At 46.6% G+C, this 15,555-nt stretch overlaps 1 protein-coding gene and 1 long non-coding RNA gene across 4 annotated transcripts in view; one reads left to right on the top strand and one right to left on the bottom strand.

The window, feature by feature from the left end:
* Positions 1-9,796, top strand: part of LOC104057898 (myosin-3) — a 26,573-nt gene extending 16,777 nt beyond the window's left edge. The window contains exons 26-40 of one of the 2 annotated variants that reach the window (XM_009559334.2): positions 51-440; positions 549-675; positions 2,247-2,365; positions 2,862-3,058; positions 3,613-3,796; positions 4,035-4,200; positions 4,815-4,939; positions 5,124-5,432; positions 5,514-5,717; positions 5,852-5,977; positions 6,765-6,935; positions 7,027-7,131; positions 7,208-7,303; positions 7,428-7,565; positions 9,382-9,794. In XM_009559334.2, the coding sequence (XP_009557629.2) occupies positions 51-440; positions 549-675; positions 2,247-2,365; positions 2,862-3,058; positions 3,613-3,796; positions 4,035-4,200; positions 4,815-4,939; positions 5,124-5,432; positions 5,514-5,717; positions 5,852-5,977; positions 6,765-6,935; positions 7,027-7,131; positions 7,208-7,303; positions 7,428-7,565; positions 9,382-9,405 (2,481 nt within the window). In that variant the 3' untranslated portion in view covers positions 9,406-9,794. Of the gene's footprint in view, positions 1-50; positions 441-548; positions 676-2,246; positions 2,366-2,861; positions 3,059-3,612; positions 3,797-4,034; positions 4,201-4,814; positions 4,940-5,123; positions 5,433-5,513; positions 5,718-5,851; positions 5,978-6,764; positions 6,936-7,026; positions 7,132-7,207; positions 7,304-7,427 lie in introns of both variants that reach the window. The other variant, XM_054083242.1, reaches the window with a different exon arrangement.
* The window catches only part of LOC128853968 (uncharacterized), a 16,575-nt gene extending 1,020 nt beyond the window's left edge, over positions 1-15,555 (bottom strand). Inside the window, exons 1-3 of one of the 2 annotated variants that reach the window (XR_008452838.1) lie at positions 13,675-15,555; positions 12,836-13,305; positions 10,013-10,553 (exon numbers count right to left, since the gene is read on the bottom strand). This is a non-coding gene — a long non-coding RNA (uncharacterized LOC128853968). Of the gene's footprint in view, positions 1-10,012; positions 10,554-12,835; positions 13,306-13,674 lie in introns of those variants that run through there. The other variant, XR_008452837.1, reaches the window with a different exon arrangement.

Raw genomic sequence — 15,555 nt, 5'->3', positions numbered from 1 at the left:
ATTATCTGTTCCCTTGTTAATTCCTGATGTGCTCTTTCCTCATTATATAGACCCATGTTGCAGAGCTGGAAGAGGAGACCATGCATGAGAAAGCGGTGCGGGCAAAAGCAGAGAAACATTGTGATGAGCTGGCTAACGAACTTGAGGAAATCAGTGGAAGACTTGAAGAAGCTGGAGGAGCCACCAGCGCTCAAACTGAATTTAACAAGAAGCGTGAGGCAGAATTTCAGAAGATGCGGCATGACCTCGAAGAGGCCACCCTGCAGCACGAAGCCACGGCTGCCGCCCTGCGCAAGAAGCACGTGGACAGCACAGCTGAGCTTGGGGAGCAGATCGACAACCTGCAGCGAGTGAAGCAGAAGCTGGAGAAGGAGAAGAGTGAGCTGAAGATGGAGATTGACGACCTGATCAGGAGTACAGAGACCATTGCTAAGTCCAAGGTGTTTCTTGATAAGTGGAATACTTGAACTGGTGATATTTCTGTCTGGTGGGGATTTAATGCAATGTAAACACACATGCACAGATTCAACTTCCTTACTGTCTTCCAGGCTAATCTGGAAAAAACGTACCGCATCCTGGAAGACCAGATGAGAGACATGAAAGGCAAATTTGAGGAAAACCAGAGAAATATGAATGAGATGGTGATACAAAAAGACCAGCTCCAAACAGAGTCCGGTAAGGAAGACATGAAGATCTACCAAGGGGATGTTTTTTCCCCTTCAGTGGCAGAGATGCCCTATATGTGTACCATGAGTGAGACCTAAATGGTCACAAAGTGCATCTTCTGCTTCCAGACTCACTGGTACGGGCACAGACAACAGTAGAAATAAATCAAAGGACATGAGTCATGAGTGACACTTTAAAGATCATCTGCCCATTGCAAACATTTAGTTGCTTAGGGAAATAATACCCAGAATGATGTGACATAACTCACTGATTCCATGCAGGGGGCCCAGGAATTTGGGACAGATTAGAGCAACCTGTTAGAACTGTGCTTTCTTCTTCAAGGGTGTGCGTGTTCACTCTTTGTACGGTATCTGTGTGTACGCTACCCTCATGAAGCTCGTTAGTGCCCCCAGGCAGGCTTGTGAAGGCTTCTTAGTCTGGTTGACTGCAAGGTCAGACATCTCAAATCAAAATGCCACTGAATAGGCTTAAACGAACCTTCTGAATTTCGGGAATTTTGCATAATAGCAGATCAGGGAGTGCTGATGTAGACTATTCCATAGGACTACATCTGCCATGAAAACCCTTTAAAAGTGAACTTACGTGCACAAGCTCTAAAGGCACAAGCTCATAGAAGACCAGAGAGGGCATAGTATGTGAAATTCCCCCAGAATCTGGTAATCTCAGGAGGCTTGTGGTCCAGATGAATCCACAAGAACTGCCAAACTCAAACCACCAAATCAGCCACTGGTACAACCGTCTCATGACAGAGAAGTCCTAGTCTTGTTACATCAAAAGAAATTGCACCAAAGGATGTAAACACATAGCTTCAGATTTTGGGCCACTGAAATGTGTGAGTTGGACTTATGGGCCTTTCAGAATCCGCTTCAAACATTTAATAAGGTAGGAATTAAATAAGTAAACTGGTTGGCCTTTGTACTGCACCAGCTCCTAGCCAAGTTAAACCTATGCAAAATAGGGGAGAGTATTAAAGTGTTTAGTAGAAGATATGGTAAAATGGAGTGGGAAGAAAATGGAATAAGCAGGAAAGAAGAGAAACATCCAGGCCTAGAGACAGGATTGCCAGTGTCCCTGCTATCCTTTTAAAAAAGGATGTCAGTATAGACGAAATTCAGAAGGGATAACGAACAAGAAAGGAAGGTTTGAAACCATAGAGAAACAGTTATGCACATCAGTAGTTAAACCTGAGAGAATTGTGTATGGAAATGTGAATGAATGGTAAAACTAGTGGCTAAAGCAGAATAGGAGAAATCTTGGAGGAGATAGAATAGATCAGTGTGGGAGGAGACTTACATTTGTCTCAACTTCATTACCAAATACGGCGTTATTCTGAGAGTAAAGATGCCATGGTAAAAAATATGCAATGAGAATGGTTAAATAAGAGTGGTTAAATAATAATTATTAATAATAATGGTTAAATAATAAGTCTATGCTTAAAGGTAACAACTGATAAGATAAACAGCATTGTGCAATTCAACTTCTTTGTTACCGATTATTATTATTTGTATATGAATGCTTTCAGGTGCTCAGTACTGGAAACTTGTCTTCTCTTGGCACAGGTGAACTCAGCCGTCACCTCGAAGAGAACAAAATCATAATGTTACGCCTGTCCAGAAACAAACGGGCAATTACACAGCAAATAGAAGAGCTTAAAAGGCAGATAGAGGAGGAGATCAAGGTAGTGCTGGCTACTGAGTACATGCTAAGGCTTCAAAACATATCGGGGCCACAGTTCATTCAAAAAATGCTCGTGGAAGTTTGTAAGTAGTGTTGCCTACAGCCTGACACAGGAAAATTACTACTGGGCAGAATGTGTACAGCGAGCACTGTGTTGAAGTGCTTTGCTGTCTCTGACACATTAAAAGTGGGATCGCTGCTGGTTATTTTTTTGCATGTTTTTTTAACTTTAAAGCTGCGGTCTATGCGATTTCTTTTGCATCTGTGGCCCCAGGGAAGAACAGCTACAGCGTATGCCAGGGTGAGAGCATCAGTCTCGGTCATTTCTAGTAATAGAGCTGAGAGAATGTGGTTGCAGCTGAAATCAGCTGCCTGAACACTTGAAAACCTCTAGCGCTTTGTCTTCTGCCCAAGCCGAAGAGACCATGGTTTTAGTGTGCGAGGTCATGGGGTCACCTACTGGTCACAGCTAACATGATGTGATGGTTAATTTTCAGGCCAAGAACGCGCTGGCCCACGCCTTGCAGTCTGCTCGCCATGACTGTGACTTGCTCCGGGAACAATATGAGGAGGAGCAGGAAGCCAAGGGGGAGCTGCAGCGAGCCCTGTCCAAGGCCAACAGCGAAGTGGCCCAGTGGAGAACCAAATATGAGACGGACGCTATTCAGCGCACGGAGGAGCTGGAGGAGGCCAAGTACATGATAAATGGAATGAACTGTCCAGATGTTATGCACATTGTGCAGAACATAAACCTACTTTTAGTAGTCTGACCTAAATTATTTTATTGGGCTTTACATTGAATCACAGAATGGTTTGGGTTGAAGGGACCTTAAAGCCCATCCAGTTCCACCCCCTGCCATGGGCAGGGACACCTCCCACTGGATCAGGGGCTCCAAGCCCTATCGAACCTGGCCTTGAACACCTCCAGGGATGGGGCAACCTGGGCCAGGGCCTCCCCACCCTCACAGGGTAACATTTCTTCCTAAAATCTCATCTCAATCTCCCATCTTTCAGCTTAAAACCCTTCCCCTTCATCCTATCCCATCCCTGCACTCTCTGATCAAGAGCCCCTCCCCAGCTTTCCTGTAGGGCCCTTTAAGTATTGGAAGCTGCTCTAAGGTTCTCCCAGAGTGCATATACACTGAATTAAAAAAATTAAAAAGCCTTCTGATACAGTACTAATTAAATTATGTACACAATTCACTGTTTTTTTTTAAACATATGTTTGTTTTATTTATATTCCTTAAGGAAAAAACTCACTCAGCGCCTGCAAGAAGCAGGGCAGCAGGCAGAGACTGTGAATTCCAAATGTGCCTCCTTGGAGAAGGTGAAGTGGAAGCTGCAGGGGGAGGTGGAGGATCTGACAGTGGACATAGAGAGAGCAAACACATTGGCAGCTGCCCTCGACAAGAAACAGCAGAACTTTGATAAGGTGATAAGTGAGCACAGTATCTTTTAAGTCTAGCTTTCCTAGAAAGGCCAAGCTAATACTTCCTACTTAAGTCAATACTGGAATCAAGTTGTTTCTAACAGTTCTGAACTCCTCTAGAGCGTGGCAGTAGGAATTTGTCCTGTTTTCAGACATGGTAGTATTTGTCTACTACAGAAAATAGCCACAAATGAAATAACGTTTTCAGAACTAGCAGGGAATGAAACGTGATGTCTTTCAGGTTGTGGCAGAATGGAAAGGAAAGTATGAGGAGAGCAAGCTGGAGCAGGAAGCTCTCTCTAAAGAATCACACTCTCTGAACACAGAGCTCTTCAAAGTGAAAAATGCCTATGAGGAAACCTTAGATCAGCTTGAAACCATCAAACGGGAAAACAAGTCTCTCAAGCGTAAGTGTTTGGCTCTGGTTTCCCATTCATGGTCCCACCAGCTCTACAGACATGCTCACGTCTGCGCGAGGTACATTAAGTTGCAGGATTCTGTCATTGCTATTCTCTGCATTTTAATAGAGAATTACCTACGTCTCGGCAAAAGTTGTTGAGCAAGTTTGTAAAGAGACTAAGCTAATGGAGCTAATAAAGCTGCAGAGATGTAAGATAAAGGGCATTTAGGTGCCACTCCCAGATGAAGTGGTGTCATCCAGAGGCCATACAACTTGTGAAAGTGAATTTTACAGGTGTGCTGAACATATAATGAGACCTGTAGTGTTACACTGATGACCATTCGAGACTTAAATACATGCAGGAACCTTCCAGGCTGTTTATAAGGAGGGCTATGAGACCAACCCGATGCCCCTGTGTTTATGTTGTCCTGCATGAGCTGGCTCTGTTTCTAGCTGTACAGATGTCTACGTACACATATACAACTGTGTACATACATATATGTACCTATATGTATACATATGTGTATATGCAGGCATACAAAGGAGGTGTTAAACACAGTCAGAAAGCTTAGGGCTCAGCTTCTCTGGCTGCCACAAGCTGATTTCATTCTTATTTCTCAGAGGAAATAGCTGAACTGGCTGAACAAATGACTGAAAATGGCAAATTGATTGGAGACCTTGAGAAAGCAAAAAAGCAAGCCGAAGTAGAAAAATCTGAGCTGCGATTTGCTCTGGAGGAGGCAGAGGTGAGTTAGTTTAAATAGTACTGGGAAAAGTAGAGAGAAAAGCTTTCTGTTCTATCTCCTGGGCAGTGGCTGTGTGCAGGGTTGATCGCCCCAAACTTCAGGAGTTTGAGTGAAGTCACTGAGTAACATCACATTGATTATGTTCTCTGAACTGTTACTTCTGTGTTTGTTTTCTTTTTTAAAGGCAGCTCTTGAGCGTGAAGAGGTCAAAATCCTTGGTATCAACCAAGAACTGACTCAGATTAAATCAGACATCAGCAGAAAAGTTTCTGAGAAAGATGAGGAGATCAGCCAGTTAAAAAAGAACCATCAAAGAACTGTGGAGTCAATGCAAGGTGTTTTGGACAGTGAGATCAGGAGCAGAAGTGAATCCGTGAGGCTGAAGAAGAAGATGGAGGGAGACCTGAATGATATGGAGATCCAGCTGAGCCATGCCAACCGCCAGGCTGCAGAGGCCCAGAAGACCCTGCAGAGCATCCAGGGAGTTCTCAAGGTCCTAGTTTACCTTTCTGGTTGATTTTCAAGCACAACATCCAAGGAATTTGTTAGGACAAAATTGGCTTTTCATTTTTAGGACACGCAGCTGCACTTGGGTGATGCTCTGAGGACACAGGAGGACCTGAAGGAGCAGGTGTCCATGGTGGAGCGCAGAGCCAACCTCCTGCAGGCTGAAGTTGAGGAGCTACGGGCAGCCCTGGAGCAAACGGAGCGGTCAAGGAAAGTGGCTGAGCAGGGGCTTCTGGACGCCACTGAACGGGTGCAGCTCCTCCACAGCCAGGTAGTTTGCTTTGCTAAGACAGACTTACTTTGGGGTCTAGAGATTCACAGAGTAAGAACAAAGAGTAATTTGTGGTCTCTATGTGTAAGAAACCAAAGGCAGACACTCAAAGCCTCTCTGTTTCTCTTTCGTAGAACACCAGCCTTTTTAACACAAAGAAGAAGCTTGAAACGGATATGGCACAAATCCAAACTGAGGTGGAAGATATCACTAATGAATCAAAAAGCGCTGAAGAAAAAGCAAAGAAGGCAGTCGCAGATGTGAGGATGTTACTTTGAATTTACAGGGATATACTCTTTGAATTTACAGGGATTCCCAGCGGCATTGCTGCTGCTGGAGGTTAACGTAAATACTCGTCACGAGTCGGACAAAGAACCTTGGACAACAAATCAGTCTGTGGGCTTGGTTGAAGATACTGTGTGTTAGAGGAGGATTAGAGCACCACGGTGTTTGCCCTGCTGACAGATGAGTTATCGGGGCTGTTGTTATCATAATGAACTAAACCCACATTGAGACAGTCTGAACCAAATTACTCTCTCCAGTACTGCATGAAAATGTAAACCACAAAGAAATCCTGCAGTATTTAAACCAGTAAATTGTCTAATGTGTTTAAATATCTGTCTTTTCAAAATCCTCCTTAAGAACGTTTCAAATAAGAATTGTGGATTTCAACTCCGAATTGGTGCTCAGTCCTCCTGTGCACAGCCAGTGAAGCTCAGCCAGGCAACACGGCTTTGCTGTGGCTCCTACGCTCCCCACGGCCCCTGGGTGTCCATGAAGGTCATGGTAATGGCCATGTGGTGGGACAGAGTGTTTACCCTTTCTGTTGTTCCAAGCTCCATGAGTGCAGTAAGGCAGAATTTTTCCTACCCTTTCTCCTGCTGTTTCCTCTCATGTTTCTGCCACTATTGTGTCACAGGTAAAAATGAAGCAGGACATGCAGTGGCAGAAATGGTCAGGAGTAACCAAGAATAAATCCTCAGATGGTGCACAGCGTGCACTGTTCTTTCACATCCTTCCAGTTTCTTGTGTCATCTCCTTTCCAAGGCGGCGATGATGGCAGAAGAGCTGAAGAAAGAGCAGAATGCTGGCACCCAGCTGGAGAGGATGAAGAAGAACCTGGACCAGACAGTGAAGAGCCTGCAGCACCGTCTGGATGAGGCCGAGCATTTGGCTCTGAAGGGAGGCAAGAAACAAATCCAGAAGCTGGAGGCCAGGGTGAGTACCAGTGCTGAATGTGGGTGTCAAAGGTACCTTTCTTCTCTGAGTCCGGTGTGAGGGCTCAGCCAATTGTTGATTGATTCACCAGGTCCAGGAGTTAGAAACTGCACTGGAAGAAGAACATAAACAATCTGCAGAGGCTATGAAAAACATCCGCAAATATGAATGGCGTGTCAAAGAGCTTACTTTCCAGGTTGGTGTGAATAGAAAGCAATTCCCCAGATGTTTTGTCTTCCAAGGATGTATAATTACACGTTCCCTCTCCACAGAATGAAGAACACAGGAAGAACATGATGAGATTACAAGATCTAGTAGATAAACTTCAGATGAAAATCAAGTCCTACAAAAGACAAGCTGAGGAAGCTGTGAGTCACTAAACTGAAACAAATACTTATTTACCGTTTCCTAGGACTATGAGTTTAAAAGCTGGCTCTGTGCTTCCTGCACGTTGCCAGATGGGTTTTAGTTACTTCTGTTTTTCCATTTCAGGATGAACAAGCCAATACTAATCTCTCTAAATTCAGAAAAGCACAGCATAAGCTAGAAGAGGCTGAGGAAAGGGTAGATGTCGCTGAGAGTCAAGTAAACAAGCTCAGAGCTAAAACCCGAGAAGGCCCTTCTACAAAGGTAAGCCTTTACTGCAGGAGGCAGCTGCGCAGTCTGTACTGCTTGCTCTAGCAGGTCGAGCATGGTATGGCCACCAGGACAGCTCTGTAAGGAAGGGACTTTGAAGGTAGCTGAGAGAGCTGGGATTGTTCAGCCTGGAGAAGAGAAGCCTTCAAGAACTTATTGAAGCCTTTCAGTATATGAAAGGGGCTCATAAGAAAGACAGAGAGAGACATTTGATCAGAGTCTGCAGTGACAGAACAAGGGGCGATGGTTTTAAACTGAAAGAGGGCAGGTTTAGGTTGGATATAAGGAAGAAATTGTTTATGACAAGGGTGGTGAGGCAATGGCACAGGTTGCTCAGAGAGGTAGTGGATTTCCCATCAGTGTTCAAGGTCAGGTTGGATGGGGCTTTGGGCAACCTAACCTACTGAAGCTGTCCCTGCCTGTGGCAGGGGATTTGGACTAGATGATCTTTGAAGGACCCTTTCAACCCAAACCGTTTTGTGATCCTATGATTCTATGACTTTGGTGTTTCAGGCTCTGGTATCGAGCATGAATCTTCTGGCTGGTTTCATCACATTCATTGCAGATTTGAGAAACTGCCTCATAAACTGAGAGTAATGACAGCCAGCCTAACTCTGAACATTCCCCAAACAACCCTCCTGTGAGCCTTAGGCAGAATTAATTTTCTGATTGAGAAATATGCAGCAGCACTGTGTCCTTAGCTGAGGTTCCTGGGCAGCTGTCTATCTCCAGTCCAAGACTGTTTGGAACAAGATTTAAAGCCTGTTTTTCCTAGTGTGATCTGAGTGGGTGTGACACCTTCTGACTGCACTAGTCTAGCTCAGTTTGTAGCTGGAGGTAAAATACCCTCAGTCCACATCTTGGAAAAATTATTGGTGCCTAAAGCGTGTATCCAGGTAATGGATAACCTTGGCTCCAGGTTACCTTCTGGTCATCCTCTTCAGCATACTCTTACTCCTACAGCACTTGAAGTCTAGAAGAGATGCTGTGGAGAGCATGCTTTCTCCTGAGGGCTCTGGACAGACACTGAGTAGACAATGTTGGTTCTACCAGAGGCTGGTGTGCAGCTTCCAGCGAGTCTCTTAGAGCCATGCCCTGTAAAAGGCTTCAGCTCCACAGTGCTTGTCAGGGTATCTTGCCAACACCCCAGGGGAAGCATTTGGAAGGCTGATTCCAGTTTCCTGAACAAAGGCTCTAGGTGTGAGGTTACCTTTGGAATGCTGAATCTTTAATTGAATTGAAAGCCCAGAGAGGGGCAAGATTTCAGACATCCCCTGTTGGGTATCCCCTGGTAAAGTCAGGTTGAACACGTTACTGTGACAACTCTGCAATATAGCGTAGTTTTAGGTCCTGCTTTGAGGTACTTCATACTGTGCAGTATATTTGGAGCCTGGTCAGCTGGCACAAGTTCTGGATTCTGCTGTGGGAGGGATAAAAATTAAGCATTGTAATGCCTAAATCTTTTAATAGATCCAGTGGATCAATGCTTTTACTCCCTTCCATAGTCTACACTCACTTTTGAAAATAGTGGGATGCTTCTTGTCTGAGAGCATGGGGGTGTGGGTTGTTTAAGCACTGCAGCAGTAAAGTAGAACTTCCAAAAAAGCCAATGGATACATTTCTCCATCTCAACCCATCAGTCCAACAACAGGACTTTAATGATGTGTGGTCCTAAGGGTTATAGCCACTGCCACATTGACCTGGGCTTCACTTGCACGACCCACACAAATGGTGCGTTGAGACCGATAAACTTAGGGACCAAAAGACTCATCTTGATGTGTGTGGACTAAACAAAGCCTCTCCTCTCCAGGTGGTGCTGGGAAGTGGAAAATGAGCTGCCCCCAGGATAACTGGAACTTACACAAAGTATTTTTCCAGCTGTGGATTTGCAGTAGCTAGAGTTGCAGTGGTAGGAAGTTTTCTTCTGTTTGCTTATGTACACAAACATTTTCTGTCACTCTGCTGCTGTACCGGTGTCAATAAAATACATATCTGCACCTTCAGATGTGCCACACGTTGATGTTCAGGTGAGAATAATCTTCTTTCTAAGTTAAGCATAGTCAAAAGTGTGGGTTCAAGTCTTACTGCTGCTATGATCATGTCCGAGCAGTTTTTTACTGACCTTAAAATCCAATATTTGACAGGCATCCTCCGCACTTTCTGCTTGAAAGCAGATATCCTAACCTTGTTAAATGCAGCTGAGAATAAACTACTGTATGAACAGATGTGCTCTGTTAAACATGCGATGTGAATAGAATTCTCGTGTTGGTGATTAGTTTCAATGCTGTATCTCTGCGTGGGAGAACAAGGCTGGTCCTGCAGCCATCGCTGTGCATTACAAAGCAAATATTTCTCCGTGTAGTCAAACTACACTTCAGAAAGCTGACCCTTTTCTGAGCTATCCAGTGTTGCAGCTCCAAGTGGGTGAAGGCTTTAAGATCCTGGTTGAGTCTCCACCTGGCAAAGCTGCTCTGTAGGAGCCTGAGCTTTATCACATGGCAGCCAGAGGGAGGTATAAAGCCTTTCTCTTCATTGCCAGCCTGGTCTTTAGGTGAGCAGCCACGGAGGGGCTGTTCACATCACCTGCACCCCGTTGTACTGTCTTGTGCTCGACACAGGGGGTGCCCAGCTAGCACGGAGGTGCCCGGCAAAGCCTGCGGAAGCTTCTAGGACCAGTCAGTTTAACTTATTAGTCTGCTGGAAAAATAACTTGCCTCTGAATGAATAGTTGTGCCTCTGGTCTGACAGCTGAACTGAGTTTTCATCTGCAGGCGTGCTGGACATGCCTGGGAACAGCTCAGGAGGCTGGGGCTGTGCCAAGGGGCCTCCTTCCAAGATCCATCAAATCCATCCCCTAAGGCTGCGGGACTGCATTTAGTGGCAGCACTTTAGAAGCTCTCTAATGCACGTTCAATCCCTCTGAGCACGTGTTCTTGCCGGCTAACGCTGCTGCTGTGCATCAGTCCAGCTGAATGTGGAGCCCTGAGGGAGAATGACTTGGTCAGTTGATCTAGGTGGAAAAATTTCTGGGAATGTGTTGGGTTTTTGGTTTTTTTTCCCCAGAGAGCTTAACCTGCAGATCCGGTTTGCAAAGAGCAGTGAAAATGAAACATTTAGAAATTAGAATGAAAGAAATCCATACCAGAACAAGAAAGAGGATATTAAAAGATAGGAACAAGTGAAGGAGGGGATTTGTGATGACTGGGAAGAGGAAAAGGGGCCTCTCAAACATCCATGAAGAACCACTCAGATATAGAGACCTTCAGGTGGCAAGAGGTGAATACCATCCTGGCTGCAAAGGATTTGTGTTTGAGTTGCGTGCAGTTACCCACCCTGTGCTGTCTCTCTAGCTCCCAAAGGTGTGATTGAAAACAAAGCAGGCAGCCGTGTGCCCCGAGTGCACACCCTCAGGTAGGACTTGCCATGAGCACAGTGTGACCGAGTCCTCGCCTTGCCTCCCTGGCAACTTCACAGCCCCTGCCTGGGTTCTGAGGTCCCACCAAATCGCTCATCAGCCTTCACCAGAGTCATTCCCAGAGCAGGAGACAAGGCTGCAGATTGCTCTGCAGAGATCCAGGAGGATCAGCCCATCATTTGTCTCCCGTCGTCCTCAGTGTCCAAAGCTCAAAATAGCTCTGCTCTCGCAAGACTCCTGTGCGGGGTCACGTCTGTTTGTGCAGATGATCCGCTGCCACGAATAGCGCTTCAAGACATTCCTGGGCGGGTAGGTTGCCTTCTATGTCTCAGCACAACGTGCTGCCATGTGGGACCTGGACAACTGGGCTGTGTCCTAAGACGGACATTCTATTCTTGCCACCAAGAGACTTGCTCTGGCACAGCTCCTTCCCCAGCTGACAGGTTAAAAATCAGAAGCAGCCCCAAATGTGCTCTCCCTGCGGAGTATAAATCAAGAGTGGGGCCCTTTGGAGTGTGTGTGATGACGCTGTGCCAGCCCAGCTCCTGGGTGCTCCCCGTGCCCTGCTGGGCTGTGTGGTCCATGGGGAGCAGAGCAGGTGCCCAGGTGCTTCCAGTGGACAGCTGGGGCTCAGTTTGGGGTGGGTGGGGCTGTCACGTCTTCAGGACATTAACAAATTAAAGCAATGCCTGTGGACGTGAAAGCCCGTTTTTTGCTGAACAGCAAGAGGCCCCTATCCATGAATCCCTTCCCTGGTGATTGCTCTCTGCATCCATCTGAGATGCCGAGGGAAGGATGCAAGTTTCTGCTCCTCCCGAAGGGCAAATCAGTTGTGTAAACAGAACAGGTCAAGCAGCAGATGACAACAGCGATGTGCCAGCAGCCAGGGTGTTTTACAGACCTGTAGCCTGAAAAAACGTGTTCTAAATCCGCTGCAGCTCAAGATGCTTCACTCCGTCGCTGCTTTGCTGAGCAACAGAGGTGTACGTTGCCTAAATTCCAAATCAGTCCCTCAGGTCTGTCAAAGAGGCTGCTGCTCCCTCGGAAGTGCCTCCAGGGGGACAGCAGCTTGCGGGGTGCCTCACAGGGTCTCACAGCAGAACCCCCCATCCCATACTGCTGTCTGCCTCTGAATTTTAGTTGAGCTCCACCTCTCTGGGCTTTGATCCTAATGCCTTTGTGTGCGCTGAACTGCACTTCTCCCAACAGTACTGTGCTGACATGGGGGCTTTGCTGCTGGCGAGGGGGTGGAGACCCTAACAGGAAGGCTCAGATGATTCCTCCTCTCCTGAGTCTCCTGACAGGAGCTTACAGGATGAATTGTTTGATTTGACTTCACTGACAAAGAGTTTCTGAAAAGGAATATTTTCAACTATTTGCTCTATTATTGCTAGAACGCTGGGTTTGAGCTTGGGAGCTCCCTGGTCTTCCATCCATACGGGACAGCAGCTCTATATGAGCCCATCAGCCGCATCTATTTTAAACTTTCTCTCAGAGATGTTCATTTATGGCCACTACGTACTGATGTTTTTCTCAAGGCCTTCGCAAAAACCCTTATCGGGTGACAGGAAACCTCACTCCACAGATAGAGTGTCAGTGCAAAATTACCCTCATTCTCCATAAAGCATGGAGTAATTCATCTTCCTCGCATCACTGTCCCACTTTGATCCTGATAATCCAGCAGGCTTTATAGCAGTGCCTGTCAGTGGGGACCTTTTCACGGCCTCTGCTCCTCTTGCATGTGTCCTCCCCCTGCTCAGAACCACTAATTTGTTCCTCTCCCTACTGCTCATCCACCCGTTCCTCCCAGGATGGCCAGGAGCAGCTAGTGCTACTCAGAGATCCTTACCTTCTGCTCCTGTCTCCTCCTCCACTTCTGAGTTGGTTGTTTATTTTCTTGGAAGATCCTTCACAAACCATAGGCGTGGGTGGTTGCCAGAGGCTGGGCTCGCACGGAGCGAGGAGTTAGGTCCCTGTGGGCCACGGCAGCAACTCAAAACCAGGGCCACTCTGCACCTTCCCCACCCACTTACTCCTGGCAGAGAGAGCAGCAGCTCCCTGGGCTGGTGGACCCCAAGCCAGGCTTCCTTCCCTGGGGAGCTGGCTGGGGCACCTGAGCTCTGGCCAGGACTGGGGGCTTCAGACTCCAGCTGGGGACTGCGAGTAGTCTCCGAAGTCTTCAACCCTCCAGGAAGGCATGTTTTTTCACTGCCTCCTCCCAATCCAGCTTTGCTCCTGGGTTTGGGAAGTGCTGCCTGGGGTTCCTTTCTTCTCCGCAGGGCAGGCAGCTCCCCACAGCACGGCGTGAAGGCAGGAGTGCTGAGCCATAGGAGTGAAACAACGCACTGCTTTACTTTGCAGATTAAACACATTAATTTTCATTTTGAAGAAGTAATTTAAGCCTTACAAAACTTCTTGAGGTGGGCTATGAGCTAGATTCTCATTATAATGTTTCCCAGCAGTGTCCCCCCAGATTTCTCCTGACCTTTCTTCCCCTGTCATTTCTTCCACCCCCACATCCTCTATCCTCTTATCACTTATTCCTTTTCCTCACACACATTCAACTCACTTCCGTCCTTCCTCTGAAGTCCCCAACACATTTTCAATGCTACCTCAGCACGGTGATTACTTTTACTTCCACCCTCTATCACTTATCAGATTATTAATTGTTTCTGCAACACGAGTAACCTGAAGGCAAGTTCAGCTGCTCAGATCACGCTGAACGCACTGAGGCCCCGCAGCTCTGCGTTCGGTCTGAATGCGATCATGGGCTGCTCTCGCTTCACGTGGCTGACAGAGGGGACCATGGCTTTCTGCAGCGCTGCTGGTTCTGGAGCAAGCTTGGAGCAAGCGCTGCCTCTGCAGAAATAATGAGGCAGTTGATAAATTTCCTGAAGCTGCAAGAATGTTTTTGCAACACAAAATGTTAGTTCAGAAACGTCACTAGAAAATTGTGCTGCGATGTACCCTGTTGGTAACGTCGCTGCAGTGACGCTGGCACTGAGCAAATCCCATGGTAATCCCGCGGGCTGCCTTAAACTTGAAAAGTCTTCTGCTTAAAGCAGACAGGTTTATACAAATTCCATACTGATATATTTCCATTTGCAGCACTGAAATCTGCCCAGAAGTGGCATTTGTGCATCTGTCACAAATGAGTGTCAGCCTAGGAAAATATCACCTCATTGCTTTCTTTTTTAGGATGCAGTTGTTGCTGGTGCTAATATTATGCACCTAATCCTGATTTTCTTTCCCTCCCCTTCCCTCCCCCTTTTGCCACTTGCTCTCTTTCTTCTTTGTCTTATATGAAGGCGTCTTAGCCTGCCCACCCCGCTCTCCTGCTCTGTAACAGGAGCCTCTCAGCTGCTTTAGTGGGTGATAGAAAGGGCATCCTGAATGTCACCTCCTCGGCCAGCTCTTCCGATGGTGTTTGCTGGGAACACAAGGAGTCTGAGTAACGGCACAACTCTGATAGCGATGAGCTGCTCAGTCCCCAAAAATTAAAGGGTTGTGGCTTTATCTGTCTCTGCACTGCTCTGTTTTCTGGGCTAAAATAACCCTTTATGCAGATAAAGCAGAACATCAACTTCTCTGTCCATACTCTAAGCCACGCGTGGACCAAAGCCTGTAGAAATTCAGTCTCTGAAAGGAGGACCAGGATTAGAAGATAGGAAAGCTACCAGGATAGTGAATGGTTGCCTCCAGATATCAAGTCAGTGCTCACAGGTGGCCACAAAAGGTAAACAGAGTATCAGGAATTCTCAGGATCACCTGAGAACAAACCAGAAATCACGTAGCAGGCCCACAAACCTCCTGCTATCTGCAGCTTTGGCAATTACGAAGGGCACCGAGAAAGATGACAAAATCGATGGGAGCACTGAAGAGACGAGCTGTCCTGATTATGATGTTTCAAGTTGGGAATGGAATAACCAGGTGGGAATATGATATGCTTACATAATCGAAATAGCATGGAAAAAAGTGAAGTTGGATTCTCCCCAAGCATCCAGCGTGCACTCCCGCACAAAACATGAGCTGGACCTCTGCTCTAGGCTGATATGGCTGTCCACTTAGTCTCAAATTTCTGAGACTATCTCTGCGTGAGGTTTTTTCCCTGCTCTGGCTTTTTCACAGCTGAGCAAGCCTTACACATCCTCATTGTTTTCAGCTGGGAAATGGACACCAGCTGCTGTTTCACATACTCTCCAATGGGCTGAGGTTGAGTTCTGGGTAGCAGCTGGAAAACCAAATTATTTGGGAGTAAAACTCTCTGAAGACCTGGGGAAAGGGAAGGAAAGTAAACCAAAACCCTGAAGTTTAAGAAAAGCCTGCTGTAGTCAGCATTATAGAATCATAGAATCACCAGGTTGGAAAAGACTTCAGAGATCAAGTCCAACCATACCTGTTGGCCACTAAACCATGTCCTTAAGCACCTCATCTACCTGTCTTTTAAATATCTTCAGAGATGGTGGCTCCACCCCCTCCCTGGGCAGCCTCTGCCAGTGCCTGATGACCCTTTCAGTGAAAAAGTTTTTCCTAATGTCCTGTCTGACCCTCCCTGGGGGCAGCTTGAGG

The sequence above is a fragment of the Cuculus canorus genome, chromosome 18 (assembly GCF_017976375.1).
Source record: "Cuculus canorus isolate bCucCan1 chromosome 18, bCucCan1.pri, whole genome shotgun sequence".
NCBI classification, from domain to species: Eukaryota; Metazoa; Chordata; class Aves; order Cuculiformes; family Cuculidae; genus Cuculus; species Cuculus canorus.
The sequence above is the reverse complement of the archived record's forward strand: the minus strand, read 5'-3'. Positions and strand labels throughout refer to the sequence as shown.